The sequence below is a fragment of the Lycium ferocissimum genome, chromosome 9, assembly GCF_029784015.1.
Source record: "Lycium ferocissimum isolate CSIRO_LF1 chromosome 9, AGI_CSIRO_Lferr_CH_V1, whole genome shotgun sequence".
Taxonomy (NCBI): domain Eukaryota; kingdom Viridiplantae; phylum Streptophyta; class Magnoliopsida; order Solanales; family Solanaceae; genus Lycium; species Lycium ferocissimum.
This window is the reverse complement of record NC_081350.1, coordinates 13,702,534-13,721,618: the sequence shown is the minus strand read 5'-3', so window position 1 is coordinate 13,721,618 and position 19,085 is coordinate 13,702,534. Positions and strand designations below refer to the sequence as shown.

The 19,085-nt window shown below is 33.2% G+C and overlaps 3 protein-coding genes across 7 annotated transcripts; all 3 read right to left on the bottom strand.

Moving 5' to 3' along the window:
- Nucleotides 1-982: 982 nt before the first annotated feature.
- Nucleotides 983-4,446, bottom strand: LOC132029675 (profilin-like). The gene is made up of 4 exons (XM_059418985.1): nucleotides 4,210-4,446; nucleotides 2,195-2,332; nucleotides 1,246-1,390; nucleotides 983-1,165 (listed from the first exon to the last, which is right to left on the bottom strand). Exons 1-3 carry the CDS (start codon nucleotides 4,330-4,332, stop codon nucleotides 1,256-1,258), a joined length of 396 nt encoding a protein of 131 aa, XP_059274968.1. The 5' UTR covers nucleotides 4,333-4,446; the 3' UTR covers nucleotides 983-1,165; nucleotides 1,246-1,255.
- Nucleotides 4,447-9,794: 5,348 nt separating this feature from the next.
- Nucleotides 9,795-13,807, bottom strand: LOC132029673 (uncharacterized). 5 transcript variants are annotated; one of them, XM_059418983.1, is made up of 4 exons: nucleotides 12,629-13,763; nucleotides 12,321-12,462; nucleotides 11,628-11,706; nucleotides 9,795-10,759 (listed from the first exon to the last, which is right to left on the bottom strand). In XM_059418983.1, the coding sequence occupies exons 2-4, from the start codon at nucleotides 12,330-12,332 to the stop codon at nucleotides 10,344-10,346; spliced, it is 507 nt and encodes a 168-aa protein (XP_059274966.1). In that variant the 5' UTR covers nucleotides 12,333-12,462; nucleotides 12,629-13,763; the 3' UTR covers nucleotides 9,795-10,343. The 5 variants fall into 5 exon arrangements, 2 of the variants coding, with proteins under 2 accessions (XP_059274966.1, XP_059274967.1); XM_059418984.1 differs by having other exon boundaries at nucleotides 12,988-13,763; XR_009407892.1 differs by having other exon boundaries at nucleotides 10,587-10,759; nucleotides 11,628-11,724; nucleotides 12,629-13,807.
- A 153-nt stretch (nucleotides 13,808-13,960) lies between these two features.
- Nucleotides 13,961-18,302, bottom strand: LOC132029672 (uncharacterized). The gene is made up of 5 exons (XM_059418982.1): nucleotides 18,127-18,302; nucleotides 17,894-17,935; nucleotides 16,971-17,033; nucleotides 15,228-15,398; nucleotides 13,961-15,118 (listed from the first exon to the last, which is right to left on the bottom strand). Exons 1-5 carry the CDS (start codon nucleotides 18,138-18,140, stop codon nucleotides 15,052-15,054), a joined length of 357 nt encoding a protein of 118 aa, XP_059274965.1. The 5' UTR covers nucleotides 18,141-18,302; the 3' UTR covers nucleotides 13,961-15,051.
- Nucleotides 18,303-19,085: the final 783 nt, after the last annotated feature.

Sequence of the window (19,085 nt, the reverse complement as noted above, 5' to 3'; positions counted from 1 at the left end):
CCGGATACCGAATAGAAAACAGGTAAATAAGGCAGTATGTTCGACAGCTTTTAAAAAGTAGATCATAAGAACAGAAAATAAATTTGACTTTAAAAAATAAGGTTAAGACCTAGAAGTAATTAATTGAAATGACATTTTTTGGAAAAGTTTTGTGAAGATTACAAAAGCTCTTTTGTTGTCCCTTATATATAATAGTAATGTAATCACCAATTTTACCTTTTTAGGCTTCGAATGCCACCTATGATGCATGCATTTTTACAAAGAAGCCCAAGTATGGAAGCCAGATAAACCTTTTTGGGAGCGAAATATTATAGGATGAGAAAACACTTCTTTTTGTTAATGGACTACCTTGGAAACAGTATCTTTCGTACCCAAAAAGAAAGGCCCTCATGATCTACTCGTGTTTAATTAGTTTTACTATGGTAATTGGTAAACTTACCCTTTTTGCATAGGAATATGACTCTTATGTAAATATCAAGCTATGATTTTCAACTGAGAAGCTATTCGATTTGTTATAACACACATGCGTACCTGACAATCAACTAATAAAATTTGAGGAGTTAACTAACTTCTCCTTAAACGCCGTTCTCTATAAAATTTAAATTATAATTATTTTCGTTAACTTCTGCATATACAATTTTATTTTCATAAAAATCAAGATTTAGACCAAAAATATTAAACTGCTCAACCCTCATACCTTTGGATCATGTCATTTCTTTTTCCGAGAAGATGGACTACGAGCTTTCTTGTATAAGTTTGTACAAGACCCCTCGATTGATAAATAGATAATTTGGCTGTTAATTTTGAATAAAATCTCTATTTGGTGTTTCACATTCTTATGTCCACGATGTCAATACACATTCACAAAATTGCTTATTTATTGCTCAAACATAAAGGGTAGAACTCCTGCATTGCGCTATAACTCAACAACCAATCCAACAATCTGCTTGCAAGAAGCCACCGAGCACATGGCACAATATCAAAAATCCAAATTTAAGCCATTGCATTATATATAACCAACCAAGTGCTCAATTACAAAAGCTTATCAGTAAGGACATAGGAAAAAGAAATACAATGATAGAGCAGTTGATGGTTACAAACTTCTCCTCAGTAAACAACACGCATGACTTCTCTAACGGCCACAACTATGTAGGATACTAATACACTGCAAAAGATTCAACTCATCATAAGGTGATAAACGAGACCAAGGAACTGATGCCAATGGCAAAAAGGAAATCAACTTACCGATAAAAGCCTAAAGACCTTGTTCAACAAGATAGTCACCCAACCTTTCAACAATCATATTGCACTGCCCAGGAGTCATTGGCTCATCATATATTCCAATGATCAAAGCCTGGTTGGTCTTTTTAATGGTGATACCACCTGGACCCTGAAAATAACAAGCACATGACATTACAAATCTAGACTAAGTCACCGCAAAGAACATAAAATATTATGGAGAACAAAATACTAAGTAAACACACACTATTAAAAGAAACCAAAGGTCCCTCAAACCCTCCATATCAAAGGAACTCGAGAAGTATCCTTTAATTCATTACTGTGACCAAAAGATACTTGAGGATAAGTAATTATATAGATGTAGCTTGTTTCAGATGGGAAAAGGGATGATTTGTTGAACCCCGACAGCTCGTCCAAGCATCTCAAGGAGGCCCAAGTGAGTTAAAGCCTATGTTGCTCGGACTCGGGTGCGGGTGTCGGATACGGGCACGGATCTAGAGGTCGGATTCATCACGATCTAAATTTTAAGATACGAGGGTACGGATCCTGGTACGGATACGGGTGCGGGGATTCGGCAAAAAATAATTCAAAATCCTAAAAATAGAGTTATAAAACCTAAATTTTGAGATATTATGTGGAAAGCTTGAGGAGAAAATATTGATCAAGAGAAGAATCTCGGAAGGAGATAAAAAGAAAAGGAGTGACATAGGAATTTCTATATACAAGGTATTCCATTTTCTTCAATTTCACCATAGCTTTTTGTTTTGATTACATAAATCATTGAATCTGTATAGAATTTCTGCCTCGATTTTGGTCAAAGTACCCAAAATTGGTTGACCAGATCGGGTACGGATCCCACACCCACACCCACACCCATGTCGTGTCGACACGGGTGCGGCATCGAAAGTGAAGAGTCCGAGCAACATAGGTTAAAGCATTAAAAAGGATCAGGTACCTTCTTCCCTCGGATCACAGCTCCTGCCTCTCCTTGAATCACCATGTATTTTGTTCCCCCAAGATATAAACCAGTTGGAGCAAGTGTTCCAGGTTCCGCAAAGTCATTCATTATGCCTGTTATTTCTTCTGGCTTGAACTACCATAAAACATTATATTAATGAGTTCAACAAATAATTCAATAATAGACAATTTTAAAACAACAAATGATCATGTATTGCAGAAAAAGAAAAATTGGTTTCTTCCGCCCATCCCATCTTTCCCATCCTTCCCAAGGGCATGGTGGTGGGAATTTAGGAAAATGAAGAGAAAAAAGATCACACCCACAAAAGGGGAGAGAAAAAAAGCAGAATTTAATTTTCTACATTAAAGCACACAATTTACCATAAAAATAATCACTTATAAGATGTAATCTTCACACTAGCATAAAACAAATCGAGAACAGCAATCATCATGACCGCAAAGTTTCTCAACTATTTAGCTAAGCTGCTATAGCTAACCTGAAACTTCCGCATAATCAATCACAATTATATCCCCTTCCTAGGAAATCCATTGATACCAGCCAAAATGAAGGGGGGATAATCTGTTAACAACTTCAGGTTTTCGAATCAGACTGGCCCTCACAAAAAGTTTACCTGGAGAGACATAGTTCTCGAGTTCTACCTCTATATATTTTCCCCTTTGGCTCGCTGCTCTCTTTCACATCGATCTTCTCCCTCTTCTTTGGGCCACATGTTCCCATCATCTAGTTTAACCTTTTCAGACAGTTAAGGATCTCACTATTCTCTCCTATTTTTTGACATGTTCTTCACCAGCCAATACACACTCACTTTTCTCATTCCGTAAGAAAAATAAAAATGCAAAACTAAGGGGAGATACGTTGTACACCTTGTTGGATTAGCAGACCATTAGTATGCTCCACCAAACATATATGGCTCTCTCGCCTAGGATCAACCAGAGTGAAGCTGATACAAGCTTTAGCAACTAGAAAAATAGGGGGAAATGAAACGTTTGAAGTTTTTTTACCTCATTCCAGGTAATTCCTCTCCACATTGTACAACATTTTACATCTCAATCTTCATAGAGAGGGTCCCAACTCCCAACTCCCTTAAACTTCCTGATTTTCTTTGATAATGATGGTGTTCGGCTCAACTTACACGCACATCGACTAGTCCACCGTACACCTGCTACCTCCCACAAACACAGGTACCAAGTAACACTACCCACAAAGGCTTAGGCTGATGCGAATTTCCTAATTTTCTTCTATAGTTTTTAAGCAAATAATCTAATAATCCGGTTTACCATGCTTCCAAAATTCTGTTTGACCTCAACTTCCTAAGAATTTTCTTGCTTAGGACTTGTGTTCCTGAACATTGCAGTATTTGATTCTAAACAGTATTTTTACTCCCTTACTTTCTACTCAACAACTTTTCTTTATACGGGTGGTTCGTCTTAATTCAACCTCATCCAGTAATCATAAATGAACAATATCAACATAGATATTAAACAAAGGTAACATCCCACCAACAAATTACGCTGAGATACACAAATATCGATCAACTATCTGAATCCTCTGTATCGAGTCCACCCTGTTCAGATCCATTTCATTCCAATACTAATAAATAATTACCTAAATTACTTTTATTACTAGTAATAATCATCTAAGACTCCATCTGTCTAAGCTAAAGCACCAAAATCTTCTCCCATAGGCATACCAATTTTCTGCTTTCATACTAGTCCCCCAAATATGCAATAATTCAACAAAATACCCAAAAGTATTCCTACTTTTCTATCAATTTCGAATTCTGATCTTCCTCCCCAATCTGATATTATGGTGCCGGTATAATACTGAACTAAAAAAGTAAAACAAAGAAGCACCATCAAGAAAACTCTGAACCGCTTGAATCTAAGTAAAAGCAAAAAACAAAAGTAACCCAGATGAAATCTAGCAAAACTGGAGGTGGGTATAGCTTAATCATTTGAAAAAAGAAAAAAGAGGTGGGAATAGAAAGAAACCTGAGGGAAATTGGCAGATTGGGCCCAAACGGTGCCGTCTTGACCGATAATAGCAGCAGAAGTGAGATGATTACCTTCAATCTCACACAGCAAGTGATCATCTACATATGTTTGCCACGACATCTTTGTTGCACCTAAGTTTCTTCTTCTTCAGATCTATTATCTTTATGGTTTAGTGAGAGTTTTTGTGTGCAGAAAATGGGTTGATAAATGTGATAATGACTTTTCTAGAAGCTGCGTTGATGTTAAGCTCATTATATTTTCTTTTTTAATCTAAATGGTCAATATCTTTTTCTTTTTTTCTTTTAGAAGATTCGGACAACTATAAAAATCTCTTTTTGACTACAAATTGACACTTTATTCATAAATCATATTACTATTTGTGTCTTAATTTGTTTTATTTTGCCCTTAAATTAACTATTCTTAAAAATTAATTAAATAATACTAAAGCTAATGCAGTATTATTTTCTCTAATACCTTCTTCCAAATAATCCATATGCATATAAATTTCATACCTTCATAACCTATCTCAATTACTAATACAATGTTTAAGATAATATTTTTGTAACCCTACCTCTATATAATAATATAAATATATATGTGATAAATTTGATTTAATAGAAATGCTCTCTCGCTATCTTTCTTTTTATATATTCTTGACAATTCTTTTTATACTATTATTTCCCTAATTTCTATCTTTCATTTTACAATAAATTATCAACACGAAGCTCAAATCTCATTTCATCATCTTGAAATTGAGATTTATAATCTTCTTCCGGTTTGATAAATAGGAGCATAATCTGATCTATTGTTGTTATGGTTAATTTATGACACTCTTATGTACACGTCAAACATCTTGAACACCTCAACCAAATAGCATGCAAACAACGTACATAACTCTTAGGGAAATCTACATGGTGTGGCAAACTAGTGTAGGTAATTATATTTAGTAGCACATTAATTACTCCTCATAGCTAAAAGTTGTATGTTAATGACACTTATTAGCTACCTCCTCCTTCTTCTCCTCTCTCTAACGTTCTCCTCCACTCTCTCTCTCTCTCTCTCACGTCGTCTTCTCTCTCTCTCTCTAACGTTTTGAGCCGCCGCCGGTCATCTTTTCCGGCGGAGCTCTACCGAAGCCCAATCAAACGACCGCCTCTTTCTCTCTCTCTCTCTTCCTTCTCTCATCTCCCTCTATTTCTCTCTCTAAAATTCTAAACTCACGCATCCACCGCTGCTACTGTTAAGTTGTATTTACAGTTTGATTTGAAGATCTTATTCTCGGATTTGTATGGATCTGTGTTGATTTTTGTATCTTCAACAGATGGCCAATCTACGCTAACTTTGTTGTTGTTGAGTTCTGTGTTGTTGCTGTTGGCCGTGGTTGTTGTTGTTGTTCGCCGTCTCTCTCTCTTCTGACGGCGACGACTTACAACTCCGCAGCGGTCATATCTGGATGGAAACAACCGATACGCCGTAATTTGGCAGGAATTTTATTTCTTGTATTCAGTTTTGAGTGTATTCGTTAATTTTATTTCTTGTATACAAATGAATACATTGAATTTTGAAGTGTATACAAATGAATATAGTGAAATTTATTTCTTGTATTCAGTTTTTTAGTGTATTCATTAATTTTTTTTTAGTGCAAAATTCTGTGTTTTGGGGTGTATTTTGAAGGATATTTTTTTTGTATACAATCGGTTTTAAATATAATAAAGTGAATATAGTGTAAAAATAGCTACAAATGAATAAAGTTGAGTTGAATACATTTGATTTGAATACAACTTAATTGAATACATCAGACTTGAATACAACTTAGTTGAATACAACGAAATTTAAATTGAATACAGCGAAATATGACTCAACCAAATTTTGAATACACTCCGATTTTTTAATACAATATACTGTAGCAAACTACTGTAGCGCGCACTGTAGCTACGAAATGTAATGAGCTAAAATGTAGTTATACCCAATTTAAAACTCCTAAATGTTAGTCATTTATGTACTAATGATACTATCTATTAGTAGGTTGGCCCGTGCTAAGCCCGGGCCCAAACCGATATTAAAAATTTAATTTGTAGATATTTTTTTAAAAAAATCTGCTCTTGCTTCTTTATTTTTGTAACATTAATTTGACACTTGAAAAAGACTTCTAAAATTTCAAAGTACAAAAACATATATGAAAGTTAGAAAACACTTTTCTTAGTACATTTTTCTTGGTTCTATTAGATTCTTCTAAAAATAAATCAAACAATAGAAATCTCTTCTAATTTATATTTTACTTAAATCTTTTGAGATTAAAGTCTCCGATGATCCCAATTGAGCTTTTCATATGTTATATTAATTTCATTTGATTCTTCGAATTGATCTCATATTGGCTAACTTATTTTTTACCAAAAGATATTACAGTATTAGATAAGTTTTATGTTAAAAGTGTGCGCATGTAAAATTTGATTAATTATTGTACTTCGAAGTTCATTTTTCGATTGAAACGAAAGGACTATAATTTACACTGTAAAAGTATTTAACATTAATATAAGTTTATATGTATCCATTACTTTAATTTTAAACTTAATTCTACCTTAAGTGAAATGTTTGTTAATTACTTATTTTGCCAAAGATGTAGAAAATAAAACAACTTTATGTCTAACCAGACGAATAAAAATTGAAAATAGCAAATGATAATTAGTAAACAACATCAACAAATACTAAATAGTATTGTATGAATAATATTTTAATTCAGTTATTAAGCCTACATTAAGATAGAATTTTCATGACTTGATAATTCTTTACGTGTCTATAATAAATACTTAAGAAAAAATATATTTTAAAACAAGTTTAATAATATTTCCTCAAAAGACTCAAATATATATGAGTATGCTTTGTGGGGTCCATTATAATCTTTTCCATGACATTATTATTTTTAGTGGCATAAAAAATGTCCCAAAAATTCTCAAAATTTACCAAAATGTTTGAGGATTCACAAAGTCATAAAAACTTCAAGTAGGGATAAAGAGATAAAATAAATTCATTTGAGAACTACAAAAGTTGGTATTTTCAAAATTCATGTGGAGCGGTCTAAAAAAAATTGAATGAGAGCAAAAAAGTGAAAAATGAAAATATGCAAGGAAAAGGTCAATAAAAGAAGCCACATGTAAGCATTTTATTAATGTTGTGAGGATGTGAGGACTACAAAAACTCACTATCCTCACTTATATATAATACTAGTGATGTTTGGCCCGTGCTAAGCCCAGGCCCAAACTAATATTAAAAATTAAATTTGCAATTGCTTTTAAAAAGTATTCAATACTTGTCTTATTATTTTTGTTGCGTCATGTTATTGAAAAGTACTATAATATTTTCTAAAGACTTCTAACATGCTATATCAATCAAAAGTACTTGAAAGTTAAACAAGAACAATTTTCTTGTTATAGACTTTCTTTTTATTTTTCAAATGTATGTATAGCATAAAAGCTCTTGTTGTTTTCATTTTACGTAAGTTTTGAGAATATCATGTTCCAATAGCCAAATTTATATGTACACACTTCGTATGAGGCTTATACCTATTAAACGATCTAATATCATTTAATGCGTGTTTATTAAATTTCTTATGAATAACCTATAAGGAAAATATATCATGTGAACTTCACACGCCGTGGTATGACTAAACAATGAATGATGAGTTAAAGGTTAATGTTTAATCTAACGGCTTTGTCCTAAACTTCTACTATAAGATGTAGAGTAACCTATTATACGCACAAATACTTCAATATTTGAAAAAAGAGTTAGAAAGGTTCACTTTCCCTTTACAATTTGTTCGTTATTACAATTCACATAGTCAAATTATATTATCTTTTACCTGCAATGTTTTTCAAATAATGTTAAATATAAAAATTGTAGTGTTTTATGGTTCCGTTTTTAATAGGTAAATTTATGTAAGAATATCAAGAAATTCATATTCAAATTCACACCAAAATTATGATATAAAAAGTACATCAACTCGAAAATTCGTAGACTTTATTTAAACTTTTAAGGGTTTTAAAAGGTAGCTTTAGTTCTTCACACCATTAAGAAAAAATAGAAAATAGAAAATATAATTTACTAAGCTATCCTTATTTATTAGATTTTTTTTTAGAATTGAGCAATATTAAAAAGAATTACTTTTTAAATTTTAATAACATGATTGACAACAATTATTAACTTTAATCTTGAATTCCTAAATTACAATTATTTTGAGACAATTCGAAGGCAATAATTGATATCACAACTCTTATACCTCTTTGGGTATTTAATAACTAAGAAGTCCTCAAATTGGCAATTATTATTATCAAAGAAAGGAAAAAAGCTGGAGCAAAGAGCCTGGAAAAAAAATAACCATCAACATCATCCACATACCACAAGGGGACCCACATTTTATCTCTTTGTCAATAATATAACGGCCATAATATAACTCATAAAGTACAACAACAGTGAATTTCCACTTGTGTCTCTTGTCTTTGTATCAAACCCTATAGTAGCTCAAGCAATAAAGGATAAATTTAGGGGGCAAATTAATAGGAGGGAGCCTTTTGGTTAAAAAGCCTGGTTGGAATCCAACCAAGGACGACAAAATATTTGGATTGTCTCTTATTACACATACTAGTTATGTGGTACATGGTCTTGCCCAAACTAAGTGATATAAAAAGCAGAGGATTTTTAAGCTAAAGAAATATAATTTGTGTTAGTACAAGTGTACAACAACAACAACAACAACAACAACAACCATATACCTATCAGAAGTCCTTTGGTGAGTGGAGCTATATAAAAGCAAAATTTTCATTCCACTACTTTAATATTTTAACTTCCATTTTGATGAAATTATAACTTATGTATCACTAATTTTACGAAGTTATTTAGTTCTAAATAAATAATCTATACATAGTTAATGAACTTTTAAGACAAATACGTAATTTAACTTGTGCGAGATGGAGCCGTCCTCTCTTAATTAGGATTAGGGGTTCGAACATGGACATGAAAAAATTTTTTTTGAGGAAGCTTCCCTAATAGGCGCGATAAGTGCGAATTATACGGATTAATTGGGCTCGGAACGGATATCGAGCACCAATCGAAAATCAAGAACGTGAAAAATGAGGTAGGGTTTGATAAATTTTGAAAAGTAGACTTTAAAAAACAAACAAAAAAATTGACATAAATAAATAAGATTAGGACTAAAAAGTAATTAATTAAAAAGTTTTAAAAAAATTTGAAAATTATTGTAAGGACTACAAAAGTCATGTACTCGATAAATTTTTGAAAAGTAGGATTTTAAAACTAAAAACAAAGAATTGACTTAAATAAATAAAATTAGGACATAAAAGTAATTAATGAAAAAGTTTTTAAAAATTTGGGAAATTATTGTGAGGACTACAAAAGTCCTCACATTCCCTCTTATATATAACTAGATGATTGGTGCCCGTGCAAGGCACGGGCCTATGCCCGACACTATCTTTGTAAGTTTGTATTATTAGCACTTCACAAGATTGATAAAAAGAAATTCAATATCAAAACACTAAAAAAGGAAACTTCGGCAAAATGTGTACAACATATTAACACTTCATAGTTTTTCTTGGATTTAGGAACAAAGTTCTACATTAGTTTCAGAGCTTAAATTCTGGTACTGTCATGGGGTTTCACTTTGATCTCTATCTTTAAAAAAGCACCAACTAAAAGCACGAAGGTCGAAAGTAAAGATCTGCTGCATAGGTTACCCGGTGGCCAGTATCAAAACCTTAACTATTGGATCAGAATATTTAATATTGTCAACCATTAATATATAAATGGTGAAAGAAGAATACACTCTAGAAACAAACTTAACTTCCAAGTTCCAACTACTGATCAGACAATGCAAAATAGATTGAACGAATAACTAAACCATTTTTTATTTATTTTAATGCAACTACGCCGTATGGTGGCGTGGCCCTTTATATCATTACCAAAAATTATGTACAAACTGGCAGGATTTCCAAGAATCCATAGTCCCAATATATAGCAGCTATACATAAGAAGGAATAACATTAAAAACCAAGTGCCCTCCGGTAAACATATACAAAAAGATAGAGGGATATGAGGGGCAACCTGGAAACTAAACAACTGATTTAAACAAACTGGTGCTTCTTGTGCTTGTATCTAAAAGATGGCATCATTATCCAGTCAAGCCTATAAGGACCTTTAGCATAGCTAGGCAAGTCATTCGCCGAATGAGAAACTTGGTTTGGTATTATCAAACTTGCCTTTGCCAATGCATCCGCCACTTGATTTCCTTCTCTATAACAATGTTGAATGATGCAATTACTTTCATCGATTACCTTCCGACTTTCATTGAAAACTTCTTGTAATAACCAAGGTACACCGTACTCCTTGCACCACTTAAGACCTATCATAGCTGCCTTTGCCTTGGCTAGATTGCTGCTACCAGTTCCCAGAGATTGCTGGAATGCCATGATCAAATTACCTAGATGATCTCTACAAATTCCACCAGCCCCAATTGGTCCCTCAGTCTTCCTGCTGCCATCTGTGTTCAATTTGAACGAATAAGAGATAAAAATCCGGCAAGTGCCAATTCGAATTGAACTTGCAATTGCTTTCTAACTTTTAACCATTGCAGTTTAAACATCATTTGCATAATACTTGTACAGTCTATTGTTTCCTGTGGTCCGATTAAGTCTTCAAAGTCAGGACTTATAATAAACTGTCTTTTGTTGATCTTTAAAAAAAGGGAAAATAACTTACTTTCCAACTCTAATACAAAACACAAGTAATTTGAAAGGAACTGAATAAAATTGGGGAGCATAAGTACATTACTGCATTTCATTTGGAATATATGTTTAGAGAGACTTTTTGTGTTCTCATTGAGTTCTAAGGATCAGTGATTATTAGGAAGTCGACACAGTCACATGAGCATATACATGTGAAAATTTCCTTTTGGGCTATCAATATTATTTTCCCTTTGATAAGATGTATTTTCATTATTGAACAGGGGAAAAAAGAACTAAGTTTCACTAACAATAGAAAAGATCACACATCTATCTTTAATATCCAAAATCATGCACCCAAGTGTCTAGTTCCGAACATGCATAGCGAATTGGAGAAATGTACTAACATGCATGTAGGAAACCCGACAAGAGACTATCTAAAAGAACAAAAAACTAACAAATCACCCACTAAGGTCCCATTAGCAACAATCGAATGCATTAAACAATAAAGACTTACAAAAACAAATCAACAAATATATACGAAGCAGAACAAGGAAACAATAAATTCAAAAACAAAAAGCATCCTAGGATAAACCATTACATAAATACACAAAATAAACAGATTGCCGAAAAACATTGAGAAACGGGGAACTAAAGGGAGAAATCAATGAGAGAGCTTATGTTTACCTCCATGCCTATCATTTTCAGTTCCTCTGTCCTTCGACTTACAACCATTCGACTTTGTCTGATCGCCGTCGTTCTTTTCCTATAATGTTACTTTGAACTGAGCTCTGTTAAACCTGGGTAACTATGAGAGGAAAGGAAAGGAGAGATGGGTTTGTGGGTTTAATCGTTCAAAAATTTGCAGAGATCCCAAAAGTAAACCGACTTTTAAGTTATGGAGATGAAAACAATAAACCAAATCGGCTGACCACAATCTCATAGGTATTCTGGTGGTAAAACCGATGACTACACGGCACATAGATGATTTCATGGATATTACAAAAATTTCATGAAATAGTATGATTTAAATAAAAACCATTGAATATATGAAGCAGTAGGACAAAAGAATGAATAGAAGAGTTACTTCATTTGTGGCTTTGCTGTTTTATAGCCCCCTCTTTTCAATGATTCAAGCCTTTGATGTGAGAACAACACACTCTTAAATTAACTCTTAAAAGCAATTTTTTTTGGTTATAACACCCTTCTATTAACATGCAGCAGCTAAGAAGAGACAACACATCAACTTTTACCTTGCAAACAGAATATCAAACAGAATATGTAAAAATCTAAGAACCCTCTTTCACGTGAATATCCCAACTTAGGTAAACGGGAAAAACTTGAATCACTTTATAAAAGCAGAAAAAAAACAAATCTTACCTTCTTTTCCATCACCTCTTCTTTATTCTCGTCATCATCATCTTCCTCAATAATATCTTTGATATCTTCAGATTCATCACCTTAGGAGCTCGCCAGCAAACCATGAGACTACATGAAGAATTATTTGTCCTGAACAGTTGAGCTACAAAGGAAGAACAATATATCACATCATATTCACTTTTCTAATCCAAACGACAACTTATGACGCCATAAATAAAGATTGAATTTGTTGGGACAAATATCAAAGTAAAAGTAGATTAATAGTTAATACTAAAGCTGCTACCCAAAAGAAGAAATCAGCAACATACCCAATATAATAATCTTGTTCCGCTTGATTCAGGAACTCTTCAACTCGTGAGAAATATATTTGACACAGCCATCATATCAGATAAAAGAACTTATAGTATATTTAACAAAAGGAATAATTTCAAAGTAGCGAAACTTATAGTGTCATCATCTGTACCAAGTCATCATGAAGAGATTTAACTTTTTCTGCAACATTACCTGAATTATCATTTTATCTTTCCTTTTTTTTTTTTTTGTACAATCAACTACATTATAACCGAAACATAGCCATTTTACAGTAATAGAGGGTGACTATAGGCTACTGAGAACCAAGGAATAATTATCTTGTATCATGTGCATCAATCCTTGAAATTTTCTTTACCTCATTGCAGGCTGCAGGAACTTCCTCTCCATATTGTACAACGTTAAACATCTCAATCTCCACATAGAGGGTCCCAACTCCCTTAAACTTCCTGATTTTCTTTGACAATGGTGGTGTTCGGCGCAATTTACACGCACATCAACTATTCTACTGGATACCTACTACCTCCTCCCACCAGCACAGGTACCGTGTAACTATGCCCACCAAGGCTTAGGTTGATAGGAATCTCCTGATTTTCTTCTACAGGCTTAAGCACCTGAGGTCTCTAGAAGAGCCAAATAATGTAGTATTTCCGCCTCAGCACATTCCAAGATTCTGATTGACCTCAAACTTTCTAAGATTTTTGTTGCTTAGGACTTCTGTTCCTGGACATTGCAGTATTTGATTCTAAACAGTATTTTTACTCCCTTATTTCCTCAATAACTTTCTCTAGATGCGCGGTTCGCCTTAATTCCAACTTCATCTAGCAATCGTAAATGAACAATATCAGTTTAGATATTAAAAAAAGGCAACCATCCCACGAGCAAATCACGCTGAGGTAATTAATCAACTACTCTTCATCCCAAATTAGCTGAGATCAACTATGAATCCTCTATATCCATTCCACTCTCTTCAGATCCATTCCAATACTAACTAATCATCTAAAATACTTAATTACTCCATCTGTCTAAGCTAAAGCACCAAAATCTCCTTCCATAGGCATCTCAGTTTTTGGTTTTCATGATAGTCCACCAAATAAGCAATAACTCAATAAAACACCCAAAAAATCTAGATAAGAAAACAAATTACCGCCACTTCATAATAGTGAACTAATAAAGCAAAACAACAAACCACGATCAAGAAAGTTCTAAGCATAACCTTTTGCACATAGAGTACCGCTAAGCATAACCTTTTGCACATTAACAAAAGCATGTACCATGGTTGTTACTATGACCAGCTAAAGTATTTCAAGTTGCTTCCCTCACACCTAGATCAACAGATCAACAGACCAGATGATGTCTTAAAAGGACATTGTAAAGATTCTCTGTATCATAAGCTGAAACAATTGAAGATACTTCCCAGTTTCCCACTCACTATGAGTTCTTTCAAAAGGGTAACAACTCTTTATTTAGGAGGACAAAATTATTTTACCTGACCTCAGTTAGTCAATATAAGCAAATTTCTTTAACCACAACTACTGTCCTCTATCATTTAATGCATATGCACAAGAGAAACCACCAAATAGAAACCCCTTGTAACAATTTCTCAGAGAAGTCTTCTGCTACACTTCTTAAAGGACAGGAAATCACCTACATCAATATTAGGAATACTCCTATTATGGCCAATACCATCCCATAGTTTCGACACCTACAAAGCTCTTCTTACCGTATGGCCAACATCATTGCAAGCTTTTTGTTGGTACACCACTGACCACTTCATAGATTTCAGAAACCTAGGGGGTGTTCATCTTAGGAAGTATCTTTTTTTTGCATCACTTCAACAATTGGGACTTCTTTGTTCCCAATGATTAATATTAAAGCTGTTGGGTGCTATTGAAAAGAAAGAATATTTTTTTCATCATTTCCAAACGAATGTATTTCAATTTCTTCCGACACTAACCTACTCTGATGGTTATTTATCCCCCAAAATAGATTGTATTGCTAAACACTAATTTCACCCTCAATAAGACCGTAAAGGACCCATTTTCATACTCAAATACCATTTTGATTTTTGTAGAACCAAAAACATGCATCTAGGCATATATTTCGAAACTCGTATCTACAAATAAAGAAGGAAAACTTGCACATGCACATATATCAACCAGTAACCAAGAACAAGCTTGATACAACAGATTTTTGCATGGGCATATCGATTTGCAGTAATTAATTAGTGCCAAAAATTGAAAAGGCATCACTGACCAGTAATAAAAATAATATAGAACTACAATACACCAGTCATCTATTTTCAGACATCCATGTGCAGATAAGATAGAATTATCCTTCTATAACTCACCTTTTGTGGCTAACTTGATGTCGTTATATAAATCACTTCAATGGTTCTTCACATCAACCTCTTTCACGGGCCTTAGTTTGTAAGTCTACCAGCTTTTACTAAAAAGCAAACCAAGCTTTGTCCTCTTTTAGTTCTTTCCCTGTCTTTGTTGTGTCAATGAAACCAATAAAATTAAGAACACGACATAAAAATTATTTGTAGATGTACCATGTACCTCATGATGTTTCTCAAAAGAGAGACACACAAACCTGTGAACGCAGAAAGTGACATTGTTGCAGCCATTCTGTAGTTTTAGATTTTCAGTTCTCCTGAAGTAAGGCACGAATACATCAGTAAATTTTCTCTTTATGCTCAACTGATGATGCGCCTGAGTAGAATTTGAGTTTGGACTGAGCACTATCAAGAAGCTCCATAATTCTAAAACAAAGATTGATTATCAAAGCGATTATCACCAGTTATTTTATTAGACAGAACACTCACACAAAATTATTATCACATTCATTTTGTGAAATGGCCCATGAATTCAGCGATAATGTGAGTAGAAAATCTAAAGACTCCTTACGGAGGAGTTTATATATCTAGTATCGGATAAAAATCGACATTACCATTTCAATTCTTCATGTACTGCAATGCACTTAACGTTTAAAAAAAAAAAAAAAGTGAATATTTTGGAAAATAGCAGAAATGTAATTTAAAAACTCAAAACGCCTAAAAGTCTAAGAGGCTCTTCTTTTGTGAATCATTAGGGAAGTATGACATAGAAACTTTTATACTTATGACCCTGGCTACATTCCTGCACCTCTGCCTTTTATGATGCTTGATACATTGACTATCAAATCGGTGCCTTATAAATGTTTCTCACCGAAGCACTTTGGCCATTTCACTAATGGAATCTCTTTTCTCTATAATTTCTCTTAGTCCTTTCTTCATAATTTTACAGCATAACTTAGTATTCACTTCCCTGAACTTTGATGCAACTAATAATACACAAACCTTTCTATTCTACTCGGACCTCCTGTGAGCTCATTTTGAACATAAATGTTATGCCTGAAGGGTGAATCATGAATGTGTGATAAATATATGTCATTGAACAGAATTTTTGAAGAAAACTGATTATGAAAACACACTCATTTACAATAAACCTCCCTCTGGTGAGAATGGTAAAGAACAAATCCTGGAGAACAACCTTATTCACACAAACAAAGCAAAACCACTCGGAGGCAACATAACTTGTATAAGGTTAATTACGTATTATCTTTATGTAATTAACCTCCTTGTAGATTACCCCCTTGTGGTAAACAAATAGGCTCTCATCATGGCATTATGGTCTAATAAACACGCGACATAACAACAAACATTTACCAAACATTTTTTTTTTGCGAAGGTAACATGTCAAACATTTACCAAACATTTTCATTAGGGTACCTTAATAGACATCCTAACACCAAAATTTCTTACCATGATAGCTCCTTAACAGAAATTTCATCAAGGTATCTCAAGAATAACATTACTTGAACAGATAAATGATAAAGAAAGTAAATCCAAAGAGATCCTGAAGACTCACCAGCCAGCAGAGCTCGGGACTTTTAACTTTCCTTTTGCATTCACATTCTTCTCGTCTCCCCTCTCCTCTTTTGGGATAGTAGGCTAGGCTTCCTTAGACAATGTTTCTTCAGTAATAGTGACTCTTTCCAAATAGAGCACATGGCTAGACTCAACATCTATAAATTGAGCTCCTCAGAACGCTAAAATGGAATGAAAGACAAAATCGAAATAACTATATTGAATCACACGAATAATACAACCATAAACAATCTCGCGTGTTTCATGATATTTCTATATTAAAGTCTAAATTTTTAATCTTAAGCTAGCATTTAATTTATTTCTAAAGTAGACACATCTATACAATATGCATAGAAAATATAAAGTACAACAATTTAACATCATAATTAAACACATAACATCATAATAAAAGAGTATAGAAATTAACTCTTATAGTTGAAGCGTTGTCCCTTTTTCCCCACAATGCACGAGCAATTTCCACTTTCAAAGACCTATGAAATAAAAAAAATTGAGAGCATTATATTTGGTAATGGCTCATGTATTAAATTTTCACCAAACAACGTTCATAAGGACTAATTGCAATATGGAGGTTCAATTGGTGTTTCTAACTGTAAAATAACAAATGCATGGGTGAAAAATCTGAAGAAACACTAAGAAGTTATCCATTTCCCTACTTGTCTGTAGCTATCCATGTTGATGGTGAAGATATCTAGTGAAGTTCCGAATGAGTTCCACGCTCATAGTTCTATCTCTTTGAAACTCAAAAAGAAACTAAGAGACATGCATAGTTGATTATAATCATATCCATAAGGGGAAAAGGACTTATCTAGTTAAATCCCAAAAAATTGGATAATCGACTACATTTGTATCTAATCCCTGCCGGTTCAGATGGAATCATCAATATTCACGTCTGAGATTCAAATCTTGCAGTTGTAAATATATAGAAACCTCCAATTTCAAAACCTAAGTTCAAATCCCAAAATCCTGCATAAAATTATAAATTAAAACAAATTACCCCATGAAACACCTCAGTTATGCATAGAAGTAACATCAAGCGAATCAAGAACAAAGAGAAACATAAGAGAATACAACCACCAGAGGTCCAGAGGAGGTAGGCAAACAAAACCAGAATCTTTCTTGGTTTGATTTGTAAGCTTTACATGTGTCTAGCTTGTTGAATGTTAAGGAAAATAGCCGAGCTCTTCATGTGAAAATGTATGTTCCAGCATTCCAAATGCTATAAATGGCATGAAAACAAAATTGAAACAAATATAATAAATAAATCACACACATATCACTACCATAAAATCCGAAAAAGAAAACCCGTCATTGGTTGTTGCAGAGACTACACCTGACTAAATTTTGAATCCATAAAATCTGTATGAGATATTTCCTATATAGAAAAGTCAATTAAAGTAGTATTAGTCCAGGTAAAAGCAGATTCTGCAAGAGATTAAGGACGAAATTGAGAAATAAAAGGAATGAAATGAATTCGGAGGAACACTGAAGAGAGAGTTAGGTAGAATAACATTAGCTATGAAATTGAAAAATCTGATTAGAACAAAGATTGAGACAAAAACTGACCTAAAATTGCACATCCAGTTGAGAAGATGATGTCGAAGAGCAGTCGTTTGAAAGTTTGGAGAAAAGAGAATGCTGAAGTCCAACCCATTTTCTCCATAGTTGGAACAAAAAGATGAAAGAAGTGGAAAGATTCTTCTGGAATTTTTCTGTTGAGAAAAGCTAAATATCTCTTTGTCCTTGAGCTAAATGACGGATTTGCCCTTGGTCCTAAATGACGGATTTGCCCTTGGTCGTCCAAGGGCTCACACTTATTATATAGTAGAAAATAAAAAGAAATCGAGGTTATTTTGGTCTTTTAGGTATTTTATTCTTTTAAAGCTAATCAACGTGTAAGTTATTTCACATCTGGATCTGGTATAAATCATGGAGTATCAAAGTTGAGATATAAAATTATACTGTTATGGTTTACTTCGGAAAAAAATATCAATCAAATTCAATATAAAATAATTCTGAATCATATATGGAATTATATTTTTAATCCCGACAATCAGACGATCTCATTGTAACTCTGTATTCTCTCTTTTTCTCTATAGGTAAACAAACGTAATTATCTTCAAAGAAAAAAACTAGAGTTATTTTCTTCTTATGCAAGTTATTACGATGCTTTTCTTTTTTCATCTTAATTTTTTTGTGATAATTAAATGCAATGAACAATGTATGGTTCTTCTTAGAGTACGATATTACCTACTCACGGTCGCGGAGATACTACTTTTTTTTTTTTTTTTTCATATTTCTTTGTATTTCATCTAAAAAGACCAAAATATAAAAAGAAAAGCAAGAAATAATGTGAAAGAAATTGAAATGCAACTTCTTTGTTATAAACTTTGCACATATGATTATACAATTTTTATGACTAGATACAAGTTAAATAGAAAAAACTAATTTTATAAAAATATCTTGCATTTTATTTATTAATATCATGTGCAACTTTTATCATCCTCTTAGAACAAAAACGCTAA

Coding starts and splice junctions, on each gene's coding strand:
- LOC132029675 (XM_059418985.1), bottom strand. CDS start 4,332: ATGTCGTGGCAAACATATGTAGATGATCACTTGCTGTGTGAGATTGAA. Junction 2,333..4,209: donor AATCTGCCAATTTCCCTCAG/GTTTCTTTCTAT, acceptor GTTTTATGGTAG/TTCAAGCCAGAAGAAATAAC. Junction 1,391..2,194: donor CTGTGATCCGAGGGAAGAAG/GTACCTGATCCT, acceptor TGTTATTTTCAG/GGTCCAGGTGGTATCACCAT.
- LOC132029673 (XM_059418983.1), bottom strand. Junction 10,760..11,627: donor TGAAAATGATAGGCATGGAG/GTAAACATAAGC, acceptor AATTGAACACAG/ATGGCAGCAGGAAGACTGAG.
- LOC132029672 (XM_059418982.1), bottom strand. Junction 17,034..17,893: donor TGGATTCAAAATTTAGTCAG/GTGTAGTCTCTG, acceptor TTTATTTCATAG/GTCTTTGAAAGTGGAAATTG. Junction 15,119..15,227: donor GTCACTTTCTGCGTTCACAG/GTTTGTGTGTCT, acceptor CAACAAAGACAG/GGAAAGAACTAAAAGAGGAC.